This window comes from Nuphar pumila, chromosome 8 (assembly GCF_984573655.1).
Source record: "Nuphar pumila chromosome 8, dmNupPumi1.hap1.1, whole genome shotgun sequence".
NCBI lineage: Eukaryota > Viridiplantae > Streptophyta > Magnoliopsida > Nymphaeales > Nymphaeaceae > Nuphar > Nuphar pumila.
The window spans coordinates 114,458,140-114,485,335 of NC_143256.1; the positions used below are offsets into that span (position 1 = coordinate 114,458,140).

Consider the following 27,196-nt stretch of genomic DNA (forward strand, 5'->3'; position numbering starts at 1 on the left):
GTCTGTCTCTTATGGCCGAGGCCGAGGTTTTCTTCCTAATTCTCGAGGTCGTGGACATGGTCGAGGCACGGGAGGACGAGGCAAGCTCCAGTGTACCTATTGTGGGAGATTTGGGAATTTAGAAGATAGATGTTTTGACAAGAATGGTCGACCTCCTCCATCTTCAGCTAAAGTTGCTCCTACAACACAAGTGGCCAAACCCAAGTCCCCCACTGTTCCTCCTAGTGATTCAGTCACTCTCACTCGTGCTGAGTATGATGATTTGTTGGCACATCTTCCATCTAGTTCCCCCGTAGCTGATATTGCATGCTCTGCATGTGATGAATTTTCTTGCCAAGGTAGTCGTTGGATTATTGATTCAGGGGCATCCAGCCATTTATGTGGAAATAAATGTGATTTTTCGAACTTGCATAGTGTTGCTAATCATAAAAAGGTGGTTCTTGCCGATGGGAGTTCCTCTCCCATTGTTGGTCAGGGAAATATCTCCATCTCCCCTATTCTTCAATTATCAAATGTTCTCCATGCTCCTTCATTCTCTCAAAATTTGTTATCAGTTAGTCATGTTGCAAAAGAGTTGAATTGTCGAGTAATATTTGATCCTGCATGTTACACTTTTCAGGACTTGCTGACGGGGAAGACGATTGGTGGAGGCTATGAGGAAGGTGGAGTCTATTATCTACACCAAACAGTTGGCTCTGTTCATTCAGTAGTTGAGTCCTCTTCTAGTCCACTGCTTTGGCATCATCGTCTTGGTCATCTTCCGTTGCTTAAATTGCGTAGAGTTATTCCTCATATCTCGCCGTCCACTACTCTGCTGTGTGAAGCATGTCAACTTGGAAAGCATCATAGGAGTTCATTTCTGTCTAGTCAGAGTCCTTCAAGTCAAAATTTGTTTGATCTTCTTCATGTTGATGTTTGGGGTCCAAGTAGAATTCTTAGTCGTTCTAAGTGTCATTATTTAGTCATTGTAGATGATTTTTCCAGATTATCTTGGGTATTCTTGTTAAAAGATAGGGCTGAAGCCCCTATTATTCTTAAATCCTTGATTATTGAAATAAAAACTCAATTTAATTCTTGTGTCAAAATTGTTCGCACTGACAATGCTCTTGAATTCAAATCATCTGAATTATTACAATTTTACAAAAATCTTAGGATCCAACCTCAGACTTCTTGTCCTCATACCTCACAACAGAATGGAGTAGCGGAGCGCCGACATAGACACATTTTAAATGTTGCCCGTTGTCTTATGATTCAATCTAATATGCCTGCGTCTTACTGGGGAGATGCGGTTCTAACTGCGGGATACCTAATAAACCGTATGCCTTCAACCCCTGTGAGGGATCGTATTCCCATTCAAATTCTCAGACCTGAAGCTCCTCTTTTTCCTATCTCTCCAAAGGTGTTTGGTTGTGTGTGCTTTGTTCATAAACTTGATCTCAACCGCGATAAATTGTCATCCCAATCTATCAAATGCGTTTTTATTGGGTATCCCAAGCACCAAAAATGATATCGGTGTTATGATCTCATATCCCAGAGAGAGTATGTCAGTGCGGATGTTTCCTTTTTTGAGTTTATCCCATATTTTTCTAGTACCTCTCCGAGAATACATGATAGTCAAGGTGATTCATTCCCTCTTCTTGTTCCTCCTTTTCCATTAGAATCTTTCAATTTTGAGCCTCTTGTTTCCGGTCTGACTCTGTCTCGTTACAAAAATCCTCCTATGGTGTACACACATCGAGCTCCACCCAACTCTATGCCTGTGCCATCAGCTTCTCTGTTCCTGACCCTACTGACGATCCTCTTGTTGATGATGATTTACCTATTGCTCTTCGGAAAGGAAAAAGGCAATGTACACTTCATCCTATTTCTCAGTTTGTTTTCGAGGCACGACTTGGTGAAAATATGAAGAATTTTGTATTCGCCTTATCTGCTGCATCAGTTCCTCTCAATCATCATCACGCCCTTCTAGACCCCAAATGGGCGACGGCCATGCAGGATGAAATGGACGCACTGCTTTCTCGCAGAACATGGGACTTAGTTGATCCTCCACTTGAGGCTGATATTGTTGGTTGTAAATGGGTCTATACTATTAAGTATAACTCTAATGGATCCATTGAAATGTTTAAAGCTCGCCTGGTTGCAAAAGACTATACTCAAACTTATGGGGTGGACTTCTTTGAAACCTTCTCTCTTGTTGCTCGTCTTGGGACTATTCGTCTTGTTTTGTCCGTCGCAGTGCACCATGGTTGGTCTCTATGTCAGCTTGATGTGAAAAATGCCTTTATGTATGGAGACTTGGAGGAGACAGTTTATATGCAGCAACCTCTGGGGTTTGAGGTTCAGGGAGAGTGTCAGAAGGTATGCAAGTTGAACAATGCAATCTATGGTCTCAAACAGAGTCCCCATGCGTGGTTCTCCAAGCTGGCTGAGGTCATGTCAGCATTTGGGTTTGTCTGATTTGCTTCTGACCACTCTCTTTTTATTAAAAAAACTTGCACAGGGATTGTGGTCATGATAGTATATGTTGATGACATTATAGTCACAGGAAGCAGTGAAAAAGACATTTCTGAGACAAAGTCCCATCTTCAGAAACACTTTGCGACTAAGGATCTGGGACCACTCAGATATTTCTTAGGCATAGAGGTTGCAAGGAGTAAAGAAGGATTGGTTCTGTCACAACAGAAATATGTCTTGGACCTGTTGAAGGAGACAAGGATGTTAGGTGCCAAACCTGCAAAGATTCCTATGGATCCCAAGTCTCATCTGTTTCATGAACAATCAGAGTATGTAGACTGTAGCAGTTATCGCTCCTTGGTCGGCAAGCTATTATATGTGATTGTGACCAGACCTGACATATCCTTAGAGCAAGATAAGTCAATTTATGGACAAACCCACAAAGGCTCACTGGGAGGCTGCAATGATGATTCTTAAATATCTAAAGTTCTCCCCTAGCAAAGGACTATGGTTTAAACAAAATCCCTCTTTAGATGTTACTGCCTATTCAGATGCAGATTATGCAGGGTCGATTATTGATAGAAAGTCCACAACTGGATTCTGTGTGTTTGTTAGAGGGAATCTTGTTACTTGGAGAAGTAAGAAACAAACTGTTGTTGCTAGGTCGAGCGCTGAGTCAGAGTATCGGGCTATGACTCAAACTACTGCTGAGATGATGTGGGTTAAATCTGTGTTGACTGATCTCCAAGTGAAAGTCTCATTACCTATGGAGATGATATGTGATAATAGAGATGCTACTTATATTGCAAATAACCCAGTGTTTCATGAACGGACAAAGCATATTGAAGTGGATTGTCACTATGTACATGACCTAGTCCAGACTGGGTACATTTGCACCAAGCACATATCTTCAGAGAACCAAATTGCCGATGTCTTCACAAAACCCCTAGCAAGTTCAAATTTTTCAAAATGTTGTGACAAGCCGAGCCTTATTGATATATATGCTCCAGCTTGAGGGGAAGTGTTGAGAAGTAGTGACCGTACATATGTATATGGGTAGTTTGGTAACTACTTAAGAGGTCAGGGGCATTATTGTAAACAATGTTTTAGTCTAATCTCTCTATTTAAGTGAGATTAGAGCTAATGAGAATTAACGATTCTTCCTCCCTCTCTCTCTCTCCCTCTTTCTTTTTCCTGATTTGCTAGAAACCCTAGCCGACTTCAACACAATCATTTGTATAAAGATACAAACACTAAGATGAAATGGATGCTTGCTACAACACGATCATGTCATTGACATGATATTCTCCTCTAAACAAAAGGATCAAAACCTTCTGTTCAACTTGAGCCATAGGCCTCAAGTTGTGAAATATATCATCACTTATGATGCAATCAACCGGAAGAGAACTAATAAATCTTTTTATGGAGAAATTGATTCTTCCTGAATGTGGCATACAACCCTATGTTGTAATACAGTCTCAGAGTGCCCTTGTTTCCCCTTATTCCTTACCAATGAATGGCAAGTCCATATAAATAATTTTTGGCAAATTTTACATGTTTTGCTTCTAAAGCAAGGTTGTCAGACTAGGAAGTGGAAGCGAGAAACGATACAGGAAGCGGAAGCGAAAACGAGAAGCAATGCATTTTAAAATGTATAAGAAGCGGGAAGCAAGAAATAAAAATATATATATAAGAATTGAATGGGAATAAAAAATGAAACACAAATAAAAACTAAAATAAAAGTGACTAATGTTAAATTTCATGGATTTTTAGTGTAAGAATTAAATTTTTAACAAAATCTAAAAATGATGACTACCAATTTAGAGAAAGCACATGGAAGTGAGTGAGAAGAGAGAGAAAACACATAAAAAATATGAAAAGTCGAGTAAGAGAACATATAAGAAGAATAGATGAAGTGTGTGGAAAGCATAGGAGAAGCATGGGGGAATCGAGGTTCTCATCAAGTTTCGGAAGTGAGGAGTATCCCGCTTCAGAAATAGGTTTCCGGAAAGCAAGCTTCCCACCTATCTAAGAAGCTTCCGGTAATTGTCTTCTAAAGTCATTCTTGAAGTAAATGCAATCTATGATTCTACCTACAAATTGGTACTTTGATTTGCATTTCCCTTATGTAGTTCCTAGACATAATAGGAGTCAACTATGACTTTGTTGGGCACCTAATGATGCCAATATCGACACCAACATTATATATGTATTTTCTCCTACACCTCCAAGAGATATGTTCTACAGTTAGGATCTAATATTAGATATCCAAGATCCGACTTTGAAGATCCAAATAAATTATCCGAGATCTAATATCAGGTATCCCAATAAGATATCCAAGATCCGATATAAATCAATTTAAAAATAAAAAATATTCTCATATAACATTTTTCCCATGAAAATTCAAGTTTATTTAAGTGACCAAATCCACAAGCGTTACACACAAAGACCAGCATCCACAAACTTCAAGCCAAATAATTTCTCCTTTGATGAAAGTATCTTCAACCCTTTCTCGCTCATATGCCCAAGTCTACGATGCCAGATTTCAGAGTCAAAGGATGAATTAGTGATTGCCACAGTGCTTCTCGAATCCGTGGCTATGTAATGGGTACCCATCTTGTTGCCTCTTGCCATAACCATAGCACCTTTGACAATTTTCCAAGACCCACCCTCAAAGGTCGTAACATACCCTTCATCATCAAGTTGTCCCACAGATATTAGATTTCTCTTTAAGCCTGGAACATGCTTGACGTTATGCAACTTTCACAGATTATCATTATTCATTAGAAGCTTTAATTATATCACCCTTTCCCATAAGATCTAAAAGTTCATCATTAGCAAGATAAACCTTTTCAAAATTTCTAGCAACATAATTTCTCATACCTTCTCTGCATGAGGTCGAACAAAAGGATGCTCCAAAATCCAAGATCCAAGATTCAATGGGGCTGTCAACACTCAAGATTAGTGTATTAAGAATTGCCTTTGTTGTTGTTGCATTGGCAGATTCTTCATTCTGCTTCTGATTTTGTTTCTTAGGCACTCTATAATCTCTCTTTAGGTGTCCTTTCTTCTCACAGTTCCAGCAACAACTGGGTTCCTCCTGCTTATTTTGGGGTCTAGACTAACTCCTCACATACTTAAACCTGCCACGATCTTGGCCTTGCCGATTTGTTCTTCCTCTACCTTGAAAGTTCAAGGGATAACCCGAGGATTCACCTGATTCTCTTTTGTGAATATCTTCACTTAGAATCAAATCTCGAACTTCATCTAACTTTAATTTGTTTGAACCAGAAGAACTGCTCATAGCAGTCATAGTTTCACCCCAACTCTCCAGTAGAGAGGACAACAAAATCGATGCCCGAACCTCATTTTCAAAGTTGATCTCCAACGAACTCAACTGACTCGTAATGATGTTGAATTCGTTGATGTGATCCGCAACAGAGGCACCTTCGGCCATCTTTAGATTAAACAAACGGCGGATTAGAAATACCTTATCTGACGCTAACAGTTTCTCGTACATATTTGAGAGCGCCTTCAATAGACCAATCGTGGTCCTCTCATTTTTTATATTAGACATGACTTTTCAGGCCAACGTCAATTGAATAGCTCCCCGCATTTGTTTGTCAATAAATCCTAATCGTCATGCTTCATATCTGCTGGCTTGATTCCAAGAAGGAGCTGATGCAACTTCTTCTGGTACAGATAAACTTTGATCTGCATCTTCCAAAAACTGAAGTCCTTGCCATCAAACTTATCGATCTTCACCTTTCCTTTGTCAACTGCCATTGCTCCCACTCTTCCCTCTGAACCGAGGCTCTGATACTAGTTGTTAGGAAACAACCCTTCGACCTACCGATGAATCGAAGAAACAAGCACAGAAAAAACAAAAGGTGAAAACAACCACATACAAAAGCAAGGATTTTACGTGGTTCGGCAAAACTGCCTACGTCCACGACTGCACTGAGCCTTCTTTTTTTGTTGATTGGGATACATAATACATATGAGGATGCCTCCTTAAACAGGAGTCTATAAATTTTACATGGAGTCTACTAGTGTTGCTGGATAGGACAAGGAGTCTAGGGTAAAATTACATATAACTACTTGCGAAAATTTAGGATTTATATTCAAGTAGGAAACAAGCTCCACACTCCAACAGCCATTATGTGTATGGTTGGATGTGTGTGTGCACAGTAATTAAAAACTCCAGATATTTATAATTGTACCATTAACCCAAAAAAAAAGTGGAAGGGGTTACTGTTCTATTTGGAGATTCATCATTTCAACCAGTCTATCATTGTCAAAATGAGTTAGTGACCAGATATATTGGAGGAATAAGAAACACTAGTGGAGGAATTGAAAGTCTGTCTGAAGGGCAGCACATATCATTCTTTCTTTATAGACAGAATGTGATAAGATTACAACTGCTACAACAGTCACAACCTTAATCCAAATGCGCATTAGCATCCATCTAAAACTAATTCCCATCCAACTGCACAAAACAAATCGACATTTATTCAAAGGTGCCATCCATATGCAGAAATAAAGCCATAACTAATCTGGATCTGGTGACTGACTGGATCTGAAACTGGTAACTGTATCTGGATCTGCTAGCTGAGTGCAGATCCAGATTTTAAATTTCCAGCACTTAGGAAAGTCCAACAAATAGTCATAACTGTATAGAACTTTCTCCCCAATGATTATCAATCTTGAAATTCCACTAATGGAAAAAGTACAAGGGCGAAGAGGTAAAGTTAAAAGTATCAGCACTAACAGGAAGGGGTGTAAGCATGTCTTACATTTGCTCGAGAAAACAATAAAGCCAAGCTGTAAGTATGAGCGATTGCTTCAAAGTTTTCTGGAGTGTTTTCAGGGGAGGTTGCCTGGGCCCAGATGGATGAGAACAGTAGAGTGATTTGATGACTGCTCAGCCGAAGAGAAATGAAGTCCTAAATTTTCAGTAAGGAAATAATCAGCTGATGTATAAGTAGGAATTATCAACATTAGTCAAACACACTATAAACGCCCAGCTAAGGAATTAATAAGTTAATACCAGTTCCTTGTAATCGCTCACACTTTTTCTATCCATTGCAGATGTGAGTGGTGTCTCTTTCATGCTGAAAACCCGACTAGATGATTGCCATGAATAAGATTTTGCTTCATTTTCACTTCTTTGTGGCCCATCCATAGCATTACTCTCTGAATGGGCACTTTCTCTTAAGGAACACTTTTCTTTCCTTAGCTTATTAAAAAGAGCAGAAGAAGAAGAAAACACTGAAACAGTTCTAGATAGTGTCCTTTGAAGATCTGGTGGATCTGAAGAAACTGCATGGGGTCGAGGATGAACAGAAGATGGAACAAGAACAACAGAAAAAATGCGGTGAGCACCCACACGTATCTCATGATCTGGGTGAGCCATTGCTACGAGCAACTGATGAAATAAAGCTTCGGGAAAATCCTGTGCAACAAGAAATTTGTCAGGTGCAGTATAAAGCTCAAACAAGTGAAGGCTTTATCAGTAGTGACAAAAAGAAAATTAAATGAAAAGCAAGTTAGCACCTTATTATGAAGTGACAAACTTGGTATGGATGCCACTATTTGTGCAGTGCGATAAACAACAGAAATTGTTGTTCTGGCAACGACTGCAGCAATTGAAATATTCTCCAGCATCACAGCCATCATATCCAACAAAGGCCCTGCATCACCAACCTGTGAAGCACAGTAAACATTTTCCTTTATGTACCAATGTCAATTTCCTTCAAAACTGGAAAAATGCATGTAAACATTTTCCTTTATGTACCAATGTCAATTTCCTTCAAAACTGGAAAAATGCATCCAAATAGAAACACGGTTCCTAATTTTATATCAAATTAAGGTAAGAATAGTAACTAATTGCAAATGGAAGATATTGCAGCAGAAATAAAGAATGCATAACCGAGACCCTGATGCTTATGAACAATACACAATCTTATACCACCATGGAGAGGCTTCAGAATGTGACCTAGAATTAGGTAAGTGCAATTATTACCTTGTTAGATAGTTGTACAAGGCATTCTTCTACTGTTGACCGGAATTCCTTGTTCCACTTAATTATATCATCACCAAGGTTTTCAGATTCAACAGAGCAATGCATGGTTTTACGCAAATGCCTCATCAGATCACTTACTGCACCAATTATAGCTACAGAAGGCTGAACCTTTGCATGTCGAGCAAGGCATATTGTCACATTTACAATGTCAACCTGCATGATGTGTTGCTTCAAGACATTCTTGTGATCAAGATGCTTGATTAAGATAGCCAACAAAAGATGTGTATTTTGTCCTACAAGTTTAATAAATCATCAGCAGAAAATACAAACATCAGATGTAAACATCCATTACAAATGTGGGAAAAAGTTAAAAGCAACAAAGATAAACAAATAAAAAATTAGAACTACCAGATTTTTCCATCAAGAACTGCATATCCAACAAAATAGACAGGGAAAGACCATGCTGAGGTGACCAGAGGTTTCCACTGTCAAAATAGCGAAATAGAGATTCAAGGACACGTCTTGTAGTGGTCCCCTCCTTAGCTAGCCTAGCCATGTTATGCAGGCAAACTCTGGACCAAATTTTAGGATCCTTGGCCTCCTCTCTATCACATTCGAGCAAGAAGTCAAATGAGCATGCCATCTCACAACTTCAAAATGCATGATATATAAATTACTCACGTAGTGAGATTGAGTTCGCCTTTGTCATTAATAATCCTATTCCAAGAAGGAACCCTCGTCTCAACATCCAGTGAAGGAAAAACATGACCTTCAACTTTAAGCACTTCTTTTACCCATCGATTGTTGGAGGATTGGTCATCTTGATTGAGATTCTCACTCTTTGATTTTGGACTTCCGTAATTCTCCAAGACTACCGAAGCAACCTATTAATGGACACAACAAAAACAGTTGGCATTTCAATGTTTGTGAGATAGAAAAATGCTGCAAATCATAAAGAAAGCATAGCAGAAAAGCAGGGTGTTTTATATGCGAAGAGACTCCAATTGAACTGAAAAACAAAAGACAGGAAATTAAACTTATCTTACATCATCAAATTCTGCACAGATGTGAGAGTGGTCACCCATGAACCAAATCTGAACATGGGGAGAGGAGAAACAATGTTAATGCCTAAAAACAACTCTATTTCAATATGTTGTGAATGAGGCAATCAATACTTCAACAACCAAGGAGAACACACAAATGGCATGAATAAAAACAGTTGGCACATAGGGACATGATCAGCTTGACTAGTGTATGTTGCAATCTCTTGTAAGAAAAAGCATCAAATAGATGGTCATATCAAAATAAACAAAACTGCAACATTTTTAGTAATTAAAAGGCTAAGGTCATGAAAATCATGCAGAAGAGTGTAATAAAAGTATATATGATGTGCCATCCAAGATCAAGGGAAAAAATCATGAAAAAGTGAAGCCTAGTAATGAAGCACTTAATCCTGAACTTGAAAAGTAACTAATAAGATGTAATACATCAAAGGTTGCCTATCAAATTACAACAAATTTTGGACTGTAAATTCACTATTACAAAGTTTCATTTCCAAAATAAAATTTTCCGAACTTTCAACAGTTTGCAGAATATCATTTTCAAAGTTCTCAAGTTTTTCAGTCTCAGCAAAACAAAAGGTTGAAGTTCTCTAGAGCTTCATATATTCATTTTTATGCCCTTTTGAAAAGGACCATTGAGAATAACACAGCCAATTGGTGGGGGGAGATTGTTCAATCAAAGTGATGCAACTCTCACTGATTACTGTGTCTCTCGCACCTGCCATATAGTGCTGGAAAGGCTTTGTAAATGCTTTATCATATGACGGTCTGCAGACGGACAGACATACCATATTCATATGTACATAAAACATGCACACACACACACACCCATGCACAAATATATATGTGTGTGTGTGTGTGTGCATGTATCTATAAGCATGTGTGTGTGCATGGGGCAAATATTTGCTACAGTAGTTTGTACAAGTAATCTAGCAGAAAACATCATCTTTATTTCAATTTCTTTTTTGGATCTAACCTTACAGATGTGATCTACATGGTTTGTTTAGTAGAAAGCAGGTTTTGGATATGTGTTCGCAACATTGCAGATGTCTTTCAAGTGCTTCGAAATTCAATGGCCCACAATGTACTAAAATTCATAAAAAGTCATAATTTTTCATCCAAAAAAAAAATAGTCCAAGGTGCAATCCCCAGCAAACAAACCATGATGAACACATCTATGAGGTTGGATCGAATGGTTACAATACAACTTGCACCCATGATTTCGTTAAAATGGATTTTTATGTATGTGTATATAATATAGTGTAAGACTCGGGTTTTTCTAAAAAAAAAAAAAATTGTTTGGATCCAGGTTGGATCCGACCGGATCTGGGTCACCCCCCCCCCCCCCCCGTTAGCCTGTTTAAACCCCCAAGGGAGGTTTCTTTTTAACGCCTCACCCTCTCGTCTCTCTCTCCCTTCTATTATCTCTCTCACGGTGACTCCCTTTTTTTCCTAACTTTCTTTCCCTCCACTGTCACGCAGGACCCCGTCGTGTCCGAACCCTAACGGACTTCCCTGGAGCCACCTCTCCTCGGTGAGCTCTCCCTCCAACCTCCATAGCATCCCTCTCTAGGACCACTGAGCAGGAAGCCCCCTTCCATGTAAGTCCCTCTCTTTCTCGATCTCTCACTCGTTCCCTCTTCTCCTTCTGTTTTCTCAAAGGACAACAACAGTCGTTGGCGACTGTTGTGGCCGTTGGGTGCTGAGAAGGTGGGGCAGCCGAAGCCACCACCCACCTTCTCCTTGATTTTTTTTATTCTCTCGTCGGCAACCCAGAGCCACCAACGGTGGTGGCTCTGGCTTGCCAGAAGGGAGGGTGCCGAGCACCCTCCCCTTTTTTTTTCCTTCTCTGTGCTGCCGACAGACCAGAGCCGCCTGCGATGGTGGCTCTGGCTCACCAAGAGGGAGGGTGTAAGACTCGTGGTTTTTACAAAAAAAAAATGTTTTGGATCCAGGTTGGATCCGAGCGCCCCCCCCACCCCCCACCCCCTCGCCCCTCGTGTTCTTTTAAAAAACCCTTCAGTGGCGTTTTTTCTTTTTTAAACCCTCGAAGCTCGACCTCGACCCTCTTGTTTCTCTCTCTCTCTCACGCCCAACCTCGACCCTCTCGTCTCTCTCTCTCTCGCACGCCCAACCTCGACCCTCTCGTCTCTCTCTCGCACGCCCGACCCTCTCATCTCTCTCCCCTAGTCTCCCTCTCTCTCTCAGTGACTCCCTCCCCCCCGTCGCTTTTCTTGTTTCTCCTACACCAAAACACGACCCGACCCACCCTCACCTGAGCCCCCCACCTCTTTCCCCTCACCGAGATATCTTGCACCCCCAGCGCAACCCGACACCCCTCGCCGAAGCCTCTCCTCACCGGGACTTTTCCTCATTGGAGCAAGTACGACCCTCTCCTCTTCCTTTTCTTCCCTATCTCACCGGCAGACTAGAGCCACCTTGGTGGCTCTGGCTCGCTCGGAGGGAGGTTGTCCAGCACCCTGATGCAACGGGGCGGGAGGATCGACTCTTTGATGCAGCGTTCACGTGTCTTGCTGATGGCAGTGAAGGCACGACCACCTGACGTAGTCTTCAGCCCTCACGTATCCTTGCTGGTGGTTGTGAGAAAAACAACCCACACAGTGATGCACTTTCACAATCGTTGACAGGGGCTGACAAAGGCAACGTGCAGAAGTAGAGAATAATGCCCACCATAACTCGGTGAGGCTTGTTTTCTTTTTATTATTTCAATGCAAACTCATAAGAACAATGAATAAGGAACTGACAGTAAACTGAATAAGCATAAAGGACAAGGAAACATGCAATAGAAACAAAAAAGAAACAGGAAAAGGATTGTTGCTGAAAGGGAACAAAGCTGTCAGAAGAAAGGCTGCAGACAAAATAAAGAATAAAGGTAACAACAATAGACGTCAGATTGTAAAGGAAAACAATAAAAAAATAAGGAAAAGGAAACTGCTGAAGAAAGGAAAACTGCGGCTGTGCTTTCTGAAAATTCTTTGTGCGCACGCAACCCTAAGAGGGTCTATTTAAAAGTGTTTGGCAGCAGTTGGATCCGGGCCTCGGGTCCGGTCCCGAACCCGAGACGACTTCTGAGTGTTGCTGGATATGGGGGGGGGGGGGCATCCCAACTTGTACTTTCTATGCTCGTGGATGTTCCGAACCTGTTCTGCATCATTCTCCCCTGGTTGAGAAGAAGTCGGCTCTGACGACTTGTCACCACGGTACACATAAATCGGACACATTGACGATAGGCAACATGCATCGATATTCTTGGACGGTTCCAAATTAAAGCCTGTAGATTGGTTTTGAAGTTGACCGTCTATACCATCTGCTATGGCACCCCATGGAAGCACAAGCTGAATGTTTGTCCCTCCAGCACGCGGTCTTAAGGGTTTGGCTAGAATCCCAACAATACAAGCATGCTTACCAAAAACTAGACCACCTGCTGAAAACTTCACTATATCTGCCTCAAATGCATAGTGGCTCTGCTCACCGTCCATAGAGAAATCCCCGTTCAGGATCTTGTTCCCAAAAGCAAACCCAAACAGCTTCAAAAGATCAATTATTGCTGGAATGTTCAATGTTCCGTAAAGAGGCCCATCATTCTCCATTGCAGAAACCATAATAATATTATTTGCAGTCAATTCCCAAACTGTTTCGACCAATGGAAGGTCTAAGTAATCAGGTCCCTTTGAATCAGTATCTTCAAGAAGACGCATCAGAGATTGTGTCACACCCCCAGACTTGATATTATTTTCAGGATAGGCATTCACACCCTTATTATCCATTTTTGGCAACTCAAGATGGTCTACTGTGTGAGTATCATTCTCCTTTCCTTCATTTACCTTTGAACTGTGGAGCAGGGCATGGTTATCTGTTGTTAGGTAGGATTCACGTTGAGGGTGTATCGGCTGACCTGTTTTCGCGAAGATGGGATTCACGCGAGCCGCTGCGCTGTCAACAGGATCTGCTACCGACGTTGGCGTTGGAAATGTGCGTTGTTCCATCGTTGATTCAAGAACGACCAACCGATCTTCGATTCCATCCATTCATTTTTGACAGACCGGCTACCTCCTTCTCTAGGCGTAGCATATCTTCTTGCATCTTTGTCACCATGTCGAGCATCTGCTTCATGATCTTCTCTCGTGCCTTTCCGTTTGTAGGATCGTTTCTCGCCCCTTGCGTCATGTCGTTGACGAAGAAGGAGGGGTTGGGCTCTGATACCATTTGATGCAGCGGGGCGAGAGGATCGACTCTTTGATGCAGTGTTCACGTGTCTTGCTGATGGCAGTGAAGGCACGACCACCTGACGCAGTCTTCAGCCCTCACGTATCCTTGCTGGTGGTTGTGAGAAAAACAACCCACACAGTGGTGCACTTTCACAATCGTTGACAGGGGCTGACAAAGGCATGATGCTCACGATCATGCAATGTGCAGAAGTAGAGAATAATGCCCACCCATAACTCGGTGAGGCTTGTTTTCTTTTTACTATTTCAATGCAAACTCATAAGAACAATGAATAAGGAACTGACAGTAAACTGAATAAGCATAAAGGACAAGGAAACATGCAATAGAAACAAAAAAGAAACAGGAAAAGGACTGATGTTGAAAGGGAACAAAGCTGTCAGAAGAAAGGCTGTAGACAAAATAAAGAATAAAGGTAACAACAATAGACGTCAGACTGTAAAGGAAAACAATAAAAAAATAAGGAAAAGGAAACTGCTGAAGAAAGGAAAATTGCGGCTGTGCTTTCTGAAAATTCTCTGTGTGCACGCAACCCTAAGAGGGTCTATTTAAAAGTGTTTGGCAGCAGTTGGATCCGGGTATCGGGTCCGGTCCCGAACCCGAGATGACTTCTGAGTGTTGCTGGATATGGGGGGGGGGCGTCCCAGCTTGTACTTTCTATGCTCGTCGACGTTCCGAACCTAGTCTGCATCACACCCTCTCCTCTCCTCTCTATCTTTGTCATCTCTCTCCCTCTATCGTCTACCTCCCTCTCGGTTTCCCTTTGCCGAGACTGACACCCTCATCGGGCCTCCTTTGGTAGCCACCCCCAAGCTGGGCCTCACCATACGACGCCACCACCGTCTGAACCCCTCCAACCATCTCCCTTTCAAAGCCTATCACCTCTCTCCGGTGTGGTATGGATTATGGGGATACCCCACTTCTTCCACCGTGTGGCACAACCACCTGCCTGAGAGTCCATCGCCAAAACCACTTTCGACCAACCACCCTCTCAGTTTTGTTTTGCCGACTGGCACCACCGAGCCGCCCGCTGGGTCGTTGGGTCACCTCCGGACACCACCCGAGCTCTCTCTCTCTCTCTCTCTCTCTCTCTCTCTCTCTCTCTCTCTCTCTCTCTCTCTCTCTTGCCTCTTGTGGTTAACGGGACCCACCCAAATCCTCCCCTCTCCTTCCCTGTCTGTCGCTGGCAGACCAAAGCTCGACAGGAGGAAGGGTGTCGAGCACCCTCTCCATTTTTTTTCTGTGTATGTTGTCGGCAAACCAGGGCTCGCCAGGAGAGAAGGGTGTCGAGCACCCCTCTTCACTTTTCTTCCCTTGTTGACGTATTTATGGCCTTCTTGAACCCGAGCCAAGCTCGGGTTTTGCCGCTCTGTCATGCCATAAGTGGCGGGCAGGGGCCTTCGGTCCTCGACAACCGTGACAGTCGCGGCATCCACTACCTCCGGTTGTCTGACCTTCCCACCTGTTGCAGTTGTCCCCTGGAACGATCTACCGAGCCCAGCTTGGTTCTCTCAACAAAAGGATCACGCCTAGGCTCGATCCTGTCTTGTTTGGGAGCCAGACCCAGCTCGGCTATCACTGAGCGCAACCCTAGTCAGCCCCGTAACCCGAGCCGACTCGTGTGCGGCGAGTCTGACTCAAGCCCGGCTTGATCCGGTCTGTTCAAACTGGATTCAAGTTCGACCCCTGCGACACAAACATCACTTATTCTGTTAAATTAAGTCGTTGCATCGTTCTTTTCGTAGCACGATAAAATATCTTTTAGCGCACCACATCAGTGCAACGGACGAGACACGCTTACTATGGCATGAGACCTTAAGAACCAACGCTCGGAATCGTTAGCGAGTCAGACCATCTTCGAGGTAGGGGAAAGTTGCATACGAGAACAAATGACGAAATACCTCTAACTTTATATATATATATATGCCTTTAACTTAAGGACACAGTTTTGCATATTCTTGTCCATTTAAATTATATCATTTACTTTGTCGCCGAGCTGTAATGTGCACAGGCTACTGCTTACGCAATTTATTTAGTTGATGTACGGTTTCATGAATCACTTATGCAGTTTATTTAGCTGATGTATGGTTTCGTACATCGCGCATCGCTTACGCAATTTATTTAGCCGATGTATGGTTTTATACATCTCGCATCGCTTACGTAGTTTATTTAGCCGTTGTACGGTTTCCTACATCGTACATCGCTTATGCAATTTGTTTAGCTCGATATGTGGTTTCCCATATCGGGCCTTGCTTTATATCATTTACTTTGCCGCCGCGCTGTAATGTGAACAAGCTTATGCTTTAATATATATGTATCCTATATACATATATATAACTTTACAAAGTATGCAGTTTTGCGTACTCTTGCCTGCTTTATATTACGTCTGCATGTTTTTAAGGATGCAGATTTGTGCATCCTCGCCAAGTCTTTGTTTTAAACAAAAGGATTTCACATGCGAGATTTCAAGCTTATATTATTCGATGTCTCGAAAAGAAAAACAAGAATTTAGTGTTTGCATTTTCGCAACTGAGTTTTTCCCTCAAATCTGCATAACAGAAAGGCTTCGACTATGTAGCCCTAGGTGGTACATACGTCTGGTCCTTCTCTTTGGTATTCGAAATAACTCGGATATTCGCCGGTCTAAAGCACAGAATATTGAAATTTATAAATAAATGTTGGGGTTTCTTTCTGAGAAGCCGATATCTCTCCCATCATAGTGATACTATCAGACATGCACGCCATGTTAGTACCACTGTAATATCGCGTATTTTTTGCACTTAGTCACTTTATGATTTTGTTGAAAATTTGGCTAAGTATAGAAGAAAAATTGTTTAAACCTCGATATTAGACCAATGCTTTTGAGTCTGGGCTTGGCCCAGGTCTCATCAACTAGGTCTAAACGATCCACTTAAAATGTAGGAAAGAGTTTTATTTTTTACCTTTAAATTCAAGTGAAATTCGAGCGAAATTTGAATTATTTTTTAGCAAATTTTAGAATTTATATTCATGTGATATATCGTTGGATGCGTCTCAGAATGTTGAGCACAACAATATATTATTTTTCTGAATTCGAGTTCCGGTTGGCCCAAAAATCACGTTTTTTCAAAAAAGGAGCAGTTTGTCGGTTCAGATCTGGATTTGGATTGGACTGGATCTGATGGATTTAATCTAAATTAATATGGATTTGGACTTCATTCAAGACCCATATTAATCTAGATTTGGTCCAGTCCAAAACCCATTTGGATTTTTAGAGATGGATTTAGATCTTAAATACAAATCCAAATCCATGCCTAGCGATTTTCTAGCTTTAAATTCAATAAAAAGCTTTAAATTGGAGTTAATTAGTGTTAATAATCCTCCCAATTTAATTTAGCAATTTTTGGAAGCTTCTAGATATTTATTAATTATTTAATATTTAATAATTAATTAATTAATTTTATTTAATTCTGAATTTTATTTTTATGGTTGTCTAGGACTTCTAAATAGAGTCCTTATACATACCTAAAGAGAATTAAGAAGGTTTGAGAAAAAGACTTAAAAATTGGAAACTTTGAAAAAGTCAAAAGAAGAGAGTTTTAAAATTTTGGAAAGGGAGAGAGAGAGTCCTCAAAGGAAGAAACTCCCCATCTCCAGCCCATCTAGAAAGGGCTGGAGAAGGGGGGGTCGTCACCCCCTCTTTGGATATTTAAACCTTAAAAAAAAAGAAAGGAAAGAAAGAAAAAGAGAAAGAGAAAAAGAAAGAGGAGAGAGAAGGAGAGGAAAAGAGAGGAAGAAGAAGAGGGAGATCAACCGATCTCTAGCCATCCAACGTTCTCACCATCAAAACCCTATTTATTTTCGACTCGCGGTTAAGGTACGGGTTCCTCTCTTGAAATCAAGTGAGAAATCGAATATAGATGGGATTTTCATGCAAGATTTTGATGAAAACCCATGGAAAAGAGTAAATCTCTATGTTTACTCTAAAATACATGGAGGATTTATAAAGAGTAAATCTCTATGTTTACTCTAAAATACATGAAGGAGGATTTATGGATCCTCTTCCATGGATTTGTTTTTATTTTATTCATCTTTTCAATAATAAAATAAATTTTCTATATATGCTTCTTTGGTAAAACAGAATTTTTGTTTATGATGAAAGTGCTTATTCATACTGAATAATGATCTCCATGGATGATCCATGATATGTATTGTTAGATGCATGAGTGTGATAAAATATCGAATATACATGTATTCTTCGTTGAAAGTTTGTATAACGATGTATGAATCAGAATAGTTTTTTTTAATGTATTAGCATGCTCATACTTGCATATTAGTTCTTATACATGCATAATACATATGCTTGAAGGCATGTATGCAAATAAATGCACTCGGAGACTCTTAAAGCTGAATGTGCTTGAATACAAATATTACCAAAAAAAATCTATAAACATAACAGGGATTTTAAAAAAGTTCCAAACGATAGTTAACATTTTAAGTTACCATCAGCTTAGCATATTATTAGCATGCCGTGAGCTCCATGTAAGGAAGCTTGGACAGAATTTGTTCAAAATGTTTTCACGCATGTCATCTTCTCAATCTACTTGAAGTACAATGCTGGAATTGATTACGTGAAAGGGATAGATCTCGTGAGGAACAAGATGCCTGATTGGAAACATTTTAAAATCTGCCAATTTACACATTTGATTTGGCAAAGTACAATGGTAGTTCAGATTATGTCCACTTGTTATCCAGTAAAGTTTGATTTCAAAATTTGGGAGTTATGTCTCATCCTCTTGAGAGGAGTTTTGAATGCACCAGTTTGCCTAACTGCAAAATCTCCCAGCTTAACCAGTTGGGTAGGTACCCCTCAAGAGCATAAACACAAACCGTTGGCTTTCAGCCAGCTTGGTACAGTGGTAGCCGTAGGGTCCCAGCCGAGTGGGGCTCGGCTGGACCAGTTCTTTTAAAAAAAAACAGATTCTTCTTTTTCTGAGCTAACTGGCAGTCAGCCGAGCATGCACAGGCCTGGTATGGGCTTGTGTGTTGGCTGCCAGGCCCAGCCGACTAAACTCGGCTGGACTGGAGCCGATCCCAGCCGACCCGGTTGGCAGGGGCTTTTCAAAAAAAAAAAAAAATGGTAATCAAGCCAGACCTGGGCAGCACCCAAACAGGTGTTGGCAGGCCTGTTTACCAGGCTTGTCGGGCCTTTTAGGTCCAGCCGAGTGGGCTCGGCTGGGCAGGTGGGTTTTTATGAAGAAAAAAAATATAATATGATAAATTTTAATACAATGGTGGTTGCTTAAATCTGGAGTGTTAATTTGAACAGGTATGCATATTTCCAGATTTCGTTATGTGCTTGAACATTGGCTTTAATGTGTGTAAGAGTAGAGTTTTTCATGTGCCCTGACTTGCTACGATATGTTTGAGCAATATATGATTTCAACGTTGTATTAAGTGCATGTGCATACATAAAATGAGTGTGCTCAGTTATGAAGTTAAATGTCCAGATTTGTTATTTGTATTAGACTTGTTTATGATAATAACATTGGCCCTATGTGTGCTAAGCACGAAGTTCTACTCGTTAGACTTGAGTATACCATGCTTAATTCAAGGTGTAATTACAAAGTTTGTTTCAACTGCATGTGCTGCATGTGCATACATGTGATAGATATGTTTTGCATGTACAAAATCGCATGCATGCGCACATATTTTATGAGAATGATCCATGAATAAAAGAATGCATGTGACATGAGTATGTGTATTGAATGGAAGCATACACCTAACCTGAGTGTGTGAACTCATGCACTTGCATATAACTATTGTTGTTTCATGCACATTCTTAAGTTGGCATTTATGAATGGGTATTGGAAAGCATGTAACATCATTGCATATATGACATCTTGTTATGATTTTTGCATATGATGCATCGATGATTAAATACTAGATCATTGTGCGTTTGCCCTTTCCTTATTTTAATGCATCGCAAAAGTCACATTGATATTGTTTCACTATATTGCATTGTTCTATGTTTTTCTGCGGGATGTGGTCATGTGATGAGCCTTGCATTTGAATATGCGAACTTGTGTTACTAATTTGGCATACTGAATTGCAAATAAATAGAATAATTATTAATAAAAAGATAAAGAAAGATAACAATGTAATATACGTTTTGAGATATCTCATCGTTAGAATAAGACTCTTAAAATTATGGTTTTGGAAAACCGTGAGAATACAAAAACTCCATGTGCATGGTTGTTACCCCTGAACCCGATATTGAGGTTTTTTCTCTTGGCCACGGTTTTAGGAAGAATCTATCACTTTACCTAGAGCCAGTGTGTAGACACAGTTGTTGTTTTGGTATAACAAGAAAGTGATATTTGTGGATGCGGAGGTCTATGGTTTTCCAACATTAGATATGGAAGTCTAATGTTCTGAAGATTGATTCGTCGAGGGCTAAGTTTGAAACTCAGTAATAAAATACAACTTGTGTGCTAAGTTACCTTGGAAACCCTACCTGACCTCAAGAATTTTTACCCGTTTGGTGCAGCCGCGGGCAAAGGTAATAAAAAAAGAAACTTAAATTGTGTGCATTTAATAGTGACATGCTTATGAAAAGAATATTCTGATAAAAGATAATAATTTATTTATGCATGTATATAGAAATCATGCATATTCCTACTATGCATTAGATCATGCATATTTACTTTTTTCCTGGTGATATATGGGTGATTACATGATGTGTGATCCCTAGTGCATGATAATATGTCTTTATTGCAGAAGTAATATTTGTTGTTGATAATAATTGTTTCATCTTGCTTTGTAATTGTTTTTTGTTGCTTAAATTATACTTAAATTATGAATTTGTTATAATGGCATCCCTCTAAAATATTGTATGAATATTATCTGTATTCCTTATGTTTATTTGTTTTATTAGAGGGGATTCGTACATAGAATTCTTTAGATTTCTGACACCCCTACTTTTGTGTTTTTTGCAGCCTCAGATGCCCAGTGAGGCGACTTGCTCATGAGAGGAGCTACGAGGAGATTACATGACTTCTTGATAGGCTCTCTTGGATAGCGTGTCTCTTTTCTTTTCATTTAATTTTTATGCACTGATATTTTGAAATTGTCTCATAACTCTATTATTTCTACATTAATAAAGTTGGTTTGGCTTGGTATGGTGTGGACAATGGGTGTAAAATCCCTTGTGGTTCTTCAAGTTTCCCAGTTGTGTTAAAACTAGAAAGACCCCGAGTTTCTAGAAGGATTTCCGTAATGGTTTAAAAAAAATCACACTTTTTCTTGGGTATGAGTTGGGGTCGTTACAGGTTTGGTATCAGAGCGACCACAAAATCATATATTTTTACCATCTTCTTAGCATTAAAGTTTTTAATTTTGATAAGACATGTCCTGAAGTGTAAGTAAGTTGTGCCTCATGCTCCAGAGCAGTCTCCTTCACTGGTAAAGGTTATTTAATACATTTATTAAGGCATATGAATTTATTATGCTAGATTGCATTCATAGTTTAATTCTCTTTTGGTGTGAATTAATAATCTTTGGTGTGACTGTATGAATGTAATTGTTCGGGATCAATCCTAAGGAGGTAGGATCGTTTGGGGTATAATTTTTCAAAATTTTCATGTTTTATATGTATCGATGCAAGGGCACTTCGACTTCTTCTGGTGCTCCTGCGGATTGGCAAGAGCAGAGGGATTTCATGATGAATTCCCTCCACACATTAACCGAGATAGTGACGACATAGGCGGTGCAGGTGACGCAAGCAACTACTTATGTCCACCCTACCGAGGTTGTTCCAAACCCCGGTGGCATTACCTACAAGCAATTCCTGAAGTTGAATCCGTCAATTTTCGCAGGCAAGGCCAACTCAGAGGCAGTTGAGAGTTGGGTCAAGGATACTAAGCGAGCGTTCGATGTCCTACCTGACACTGAAAACAAGAAGACTGCTTTTGGCACGTACCGTCTGAAGGAAGATGCCAAGAAGTGGTGGGACACCCTGCGAAGGGTAAAGTATGATGGCATCGACGTGATTCCTTGGGAGGTGTTCGAGGAGGAGTTCTTGGACACATACTTCCTTTCCTTCACTCGGGAGCAGATGCAGCAACGGTTCCTTGAGCTTACTCAGGAGAGCATAAGTTTGGTGGACTATGCTACCAAATTCAGGAGCTTAGAGCGATACTGTCCGAACTTGTTCGATGGTGAGAAGGCGAGGGTGACCAAGTTCGTGTGTAGGCTGAAGGACGGACTTCGGGTCCGCGTGATGATAAGTCGGCCTACTACTTTGGCCGATGCGATAGAGTCAACTACAATCCTGACAGAGGAGTGGGAGAAGTCTAGGAACGAACCTTAGAAGAAGAGCGGCAACAGCGGTGGCACCTCGGGCGGAGCGAGAAAAAACACACTTGCGGGCGGCAAGGCACAGAGGGGCAAGAGACAACAGACTCAACAGGGAGCCCAACAGGGTCGACCCTAGCAGAGGCCGCAGCAGGGGAAGGCACAGTCAGTATGTCGCAAGTGCAACAAAAGCCATCCTCTGAGCTTTTGTCCGATGTTCAAGGGAGTTCGCTACCAGTGCTAGCAGCCTGGGCACATTGCTCTATATTGTCTGAAAAAGCCAGCAGCTCAGGGAGGACAAATGCTCTAATACCATTGTTAGAAGACAGACTCCTGTGGAAGATGGTTCTGCGAATCTGGGCACACGAAGCGGGGCAGCACTTGGAAGAAAGATGCGTGCACGGGGGAATCGCACCACGGAAAGGGAGCATGCAGGGCGCGTGTCCAAAGTCAAGGGACAAGGTCACAGCTAGATTGCCTAGGGCGTATGAGGAGTGTGTCCCAATGGAGGACACAATCAGAAAGAATCGGCAAGGAGAAAGAGTCTCTCCTGGCCGGCTCACACAGACGTGGGGGATACAGGGGGCGTCGGCTAGGAGGAGGGTGGAAGAGAAAAAGGAGTTCCTGACTGGCCAGCGACGAACGGGGATAGACGGGTGAGGGAGAAGAAACGTGTCCACGGAAGGAAGACTCTCACACGAACAAAGAATTGAGAGAATACTCTAAAACTTCATTCAAAATAAACTGAACATGCTACACCTATTTATAGAGTTTACAAAGGGCAAGGAGGTAAAAATACAAGCACAGTCCCACCTTAGATGGGATTCTAGGGGGGGTGTCCCATCATAGTCCCAGCCTAGATAGGATTACAGGCTGGGCGGGTTTCCCTAGAATGGATCTGTGGTTGGGCGGCTCATCCAGATTGGATCCTGACTGGGGCGGATCCTCTAGTTCGTAACAGATTTATGTCGCTGATCGCAACGAGTTTTTAGCGGCGGTCCAAAAACACTCTTAAAAACCCCGTTTTCAAATTTTTTTGGATGTGTGACATGGAGTCGCACGTCCGACCTCGTCCAACACCCAGGGGTGTCCAATGACACTTCCTTTCCTGTATATATATGTATATATGTATGTATGTGTCTATGTATGTATGCATGTATGTATGTGTATATATAATGGTGGGATAACTCGTACCATTGTTGAAAGGGCTTGCAACCCAGCTGAACACAGAAGCAGTGACCTTTCATTTTCTCTCATTTCTTGGGCTAGTTGACAAAGTTTTGGTACAAGATTCTCTACGTTGAACATGTGAGTGCTGTCAACCTGGCATAGTTCAAAAACAGGACAGAAATTAGAAATTTATTGAAGCAAAATGGAGCCTAAGTAGAGCCAGAAAATGAAAAAGGGGTTATATAGATCTTAAATGCTTGCAGATTCAATGAAAACCTGAAGCCTGAATAGAAGGATTAGAAGATGGTACCTGATTCGCAGCAAAATCAGCAAGAGTCTGGCATCCCAAAATCTGCATCTCATCCTGCCGTGTTTGATCCAAAAGAGCGTGTATGATGTTCAACAGGCTACTTGCAAAAAGTGGCCTGCAAATGTGTGGGACTGTTCAAGACATAATACATGAATCAAGGTAGCCTCAAAATGATACATTGAGAAACATAAAGATTCTAATGTGGGTCATCCTATATAACATCAAAATTCTAAGCTTTGTCATCCTAATAGCAACAGAAATTTATATGCAAAACAATTCTATCCACCTCAGCTACCCATAGACCATGCACCTAAAATTTTAAACAGAAACAACATATTGATGATTGGATACAGAAAATAATTGGAAACCAGACTACTGAAAAAGTATGAAAAACAGAAATCAAGTAAATTAGGAGCATCAGCTTTAGAACTAAAAAGTGGGAGTTAATTTATCTAAACACCATGCCAATGAATTGAGCAGTTCCATCAGTGATGGTGATATATCAATAAGATAAAACAAAAATCACTGATATGGATGAAAGTCATCAGGTTTTTACATGAAATGAAGCACCTTCATCCAGAAATCCAAAAGAGTTCAACATAAAATAATAAATAAAGTGAAACTGAGTCAAAGCAAGCTCCTCCTCCAATTGAGATACAAAAACAATGCCACCAATAATCCTCCACCTCTTAACAAACCACTAATGGAAGCATATCACAACGAGGGCAAGAACAAGGACCACAGTTCTTTATATAGCCAAAACCATCTCAAAATCAAAAGATAAGACTAACGGGTCCCTTAAAACATCATAATAACAGCTTTATTCTCAAATGTATCCAAAATAAACTATACAACCATAACATATGCCGAAACATCAACATTATCACATTTAATGTTCTTTAAGGACAAAAAAGGGACTCTAAAATCATAATCTGAAATCAAAATCAAGGAATCAATAAAGTTACATAACCGACCACTATGAAAAAATTATAAAGTTACTAGAGAAGTCAAAACCTAAGAATGCCCAAAAAGAAAACATAAATGTGTGTGAGTTCTGCCCTAGGACTGGGCAATGAGTTCGCAAAACCCAGCCGGGGCCTAGTTTTCTGGACGGGCCAGTGGCCCATTGATGGGATGGGCTGAAGGCCAAAATCCTAGCTCAGGATTTGCCCCAAATGAGCGGAGCACAGGCCATCTGTAGCACTGACCAATTTCTAAAAGATAAAGATATGGGTTAGGCTCAGCCAGCCCTACCCGTCAATGCTGTAATTACCATATCGTATGAGCTTGAGATACGGGTGTACCGTACCATATCGCATTGTATCGTAAGACACAGGAAAAAACTCGAATTAAAAATCATAAAAAATAAAAAAAAATAAAAAATTTATAGAATGCAATTGAACAAAAAATGAATATATGCATTATGAGAAGTTAAACATAAACATGCAATAGTAAAACATTCGAAACGAAACTGATAACACTAACTAACAAACATTAACAAAAGTCACAACTCACAAGCATGAACGTTTGATATCAAAGTTATTTATTACGTAACAAAACAAAAAAAGCACACTAATCTATCAATCATAACAAAAACGATATTCAAATGATGGATCTTCTTCTTCTGAGTTGTCATTTTCTCCACCTTCCCCTACATGATGTAATATTATGTGTTTTTACACTTAGTTAAATTTAGAGATTTTTGAAAATTTTGTCTAAGTGTTGAAAAATTGATAAATCCTCGATTTTAGGTGGCATCAATTGAGTTTGGGTTTGGCCCAAAGCTCATCCACAAGACTTAAATGAGCCAAACAAGATATTATAAAGACTTTTATTTTTTACCTTTAAAATCAAGTGAAAATCGAGCAAAATTTGGGTTAAATTCAGGCAAAATTCAAGTTATATATCGTTAGATGCGGCTCAAAATTCTGAGTTTAACGATATTTTATTTTTCTGAATTCGAACTATGGTTGGCCCGAAAATCACATTTTTTCAAAAAAGGCCCGCCCCGATGGGACTGGGTCTAGGTTGGATCAGACCGGATCCGATTTGTATAATCCAAGTTAATATGGATCTGGACTCGATCCAAGACCCATATTAATTAAGAGTTGATACAGTCCAAGATCCATATGAATTTTGGATATAGATTTGAATATTGGATCCAGATCTAACGAAATGAAAGCTTTAAATTCAATATATAGGTTGAAATTAAAGAATTTTAAAGTTAAGAAGACTCCCAGAGGGATAAGATACCCTCTGAAACTTTCTGGATATTTCTTATTTAATAAATAATTGATAAATAATTATTTAAATATTAAATAATAATTAATTCTGAAATTTTATTTTTGATATGGCAGAGTTCTACATTTGTGTAACTCTACCCAGAAAAGGGATTCTAGAGGGGGCGTCACCCTCTAGAAGAGCACATATATAGTTAGAAAAAGTAAAAATAATAAAAATTCTAATTTGTTGAAAAAGTAGAAAGGAGGTTAGGGATAGAGTTCTACATTGGTAGAACTCTATCTCTAAACCAGATTTGGACTCTAGAGGGGTGTCACCCTCTAGAGCAGCCAACCTCTATTTAAACCCAAAAAAAATCATGTGCAAAAAAGAGGAAAAGAGAGAAAGAAAGAAAGAGAGAGAGATTGGTGTGGAGAGGGGCAACTACAACTCCATCAATGTCTCCTACTTTCTTTGAGGTTTAACCCACAACAAGGAAAAAGGTACGGGTTTCTCTTTTTATTCGGATGGAGGAAAAGAGCCTAAATAGGATTTAGGTGATATTTTTGAAGGAATCCATGAATTTGGTTTTGGTTTCACATTTCAACTTATGAAAAAACGATATATGTATGGCTGGTAATATGTATTTCAAATTTAAACTTTTATTTCATGTCAAGAGCATGTTTTATATGTGATCAATGCATTCATTCCTTATGAGATTTCAAGAAAATGCATAAAGATTATTTATTTTCATTGATCTCATGTTAATCATGTGCACACATGCACTTTACATTGATCCTATGTTTATGACAATATATATGTGTATGTGTATGTGTATGTGTATGTGTATGTGTATGTGTATGTGTATGTGTGTGTGTGTGTGTTAATCCCGGTGAAGAAATCGAGAACGGACTGGGGTCGGCTCGACCTCGGATGTAATAACCAAAAAAAATATTTAGATTTGGGTCGGATCCGGACCCGGACCCAACTGAGGCACCGCCTCCCTCGCTGTCTTTTAAAGACAACGAGGAAAAGGGGGGGGGTTCTCGAAACCTTCCTTTCTCCTTTTCCGCTCTCTCGTCTCTCTCTCCCCTGACCGCCTCTCGCACTCCCTCGTTTCTGCTCGCCGACAAACCACTGCCACTAGCGAGCCTCTCCGGCGAGCCAGCCCGGAGACCCCTGTCAACCCGCCACCACCTGTGACCTCCCGTCCGACCGCCAACAGCCCGAAGTTCCTCCGGCGACCACCAGGTACGCCTCTTCTTCCCTCTGTTTTCTCCTTTTCCCCTCTCGCACCCTCATCTTCTTCTCCGTGTTCAGTCGACCGACAGGGGGGCGGAGCCCCCTGTCGTTGCCTCTCGTGGGCAGGGGGACTCC

General features: G+C 40.6%; 1 protein-coding gene across 1 annotated transcript in view; it reads right to left on the minus strand.

The window, feature by feature from the left end:
- LOC149830297 (protein SEMI-ROLLED LEAF 2-like) overlaps positions 1–27,196 on the minus strand; it is a 65,688-nt gene that overhangs the window by 13,671 nt on the left and 24,821 nt on the right. Inside the window, exons 4-12 of the mRNA XM_090015418.1 lie at positions 23,600–23,714; positions 23,314–23,442; positions 9,526–9,573; positions 9,161–9,363; positions 8,888–9,084; positions 8,480–8,772; positions 8,011–8,160; positions 7,505–7,909; positions 7,251–7,400 (exon numbers count right to left, since the gene is read on the minus strand). Coding sequence (XP_089871544.1) covers positions 7,251–7,400; positions 7,505–7,909; positions 8,011–8,160; positions 8,480–8,772; positions 8,888–9,084; positions 9,161–9,363; positions 9,526–9,573; positions 23,314–23,442; positions 23,600–23,714 — 1,690 coding nt within the window. The remainder of the gene's footprint in view (positions 1–7,250; positions 7,401–7,504; positions 7,910–8,010; positions 8,161–8,479; positions 8,773–8,887; positions 9,085–9,160; positions 9,364–9,525; positions 9,574–23,313; positions 23,443–23,599; positions 23,715–27,196) is intronic.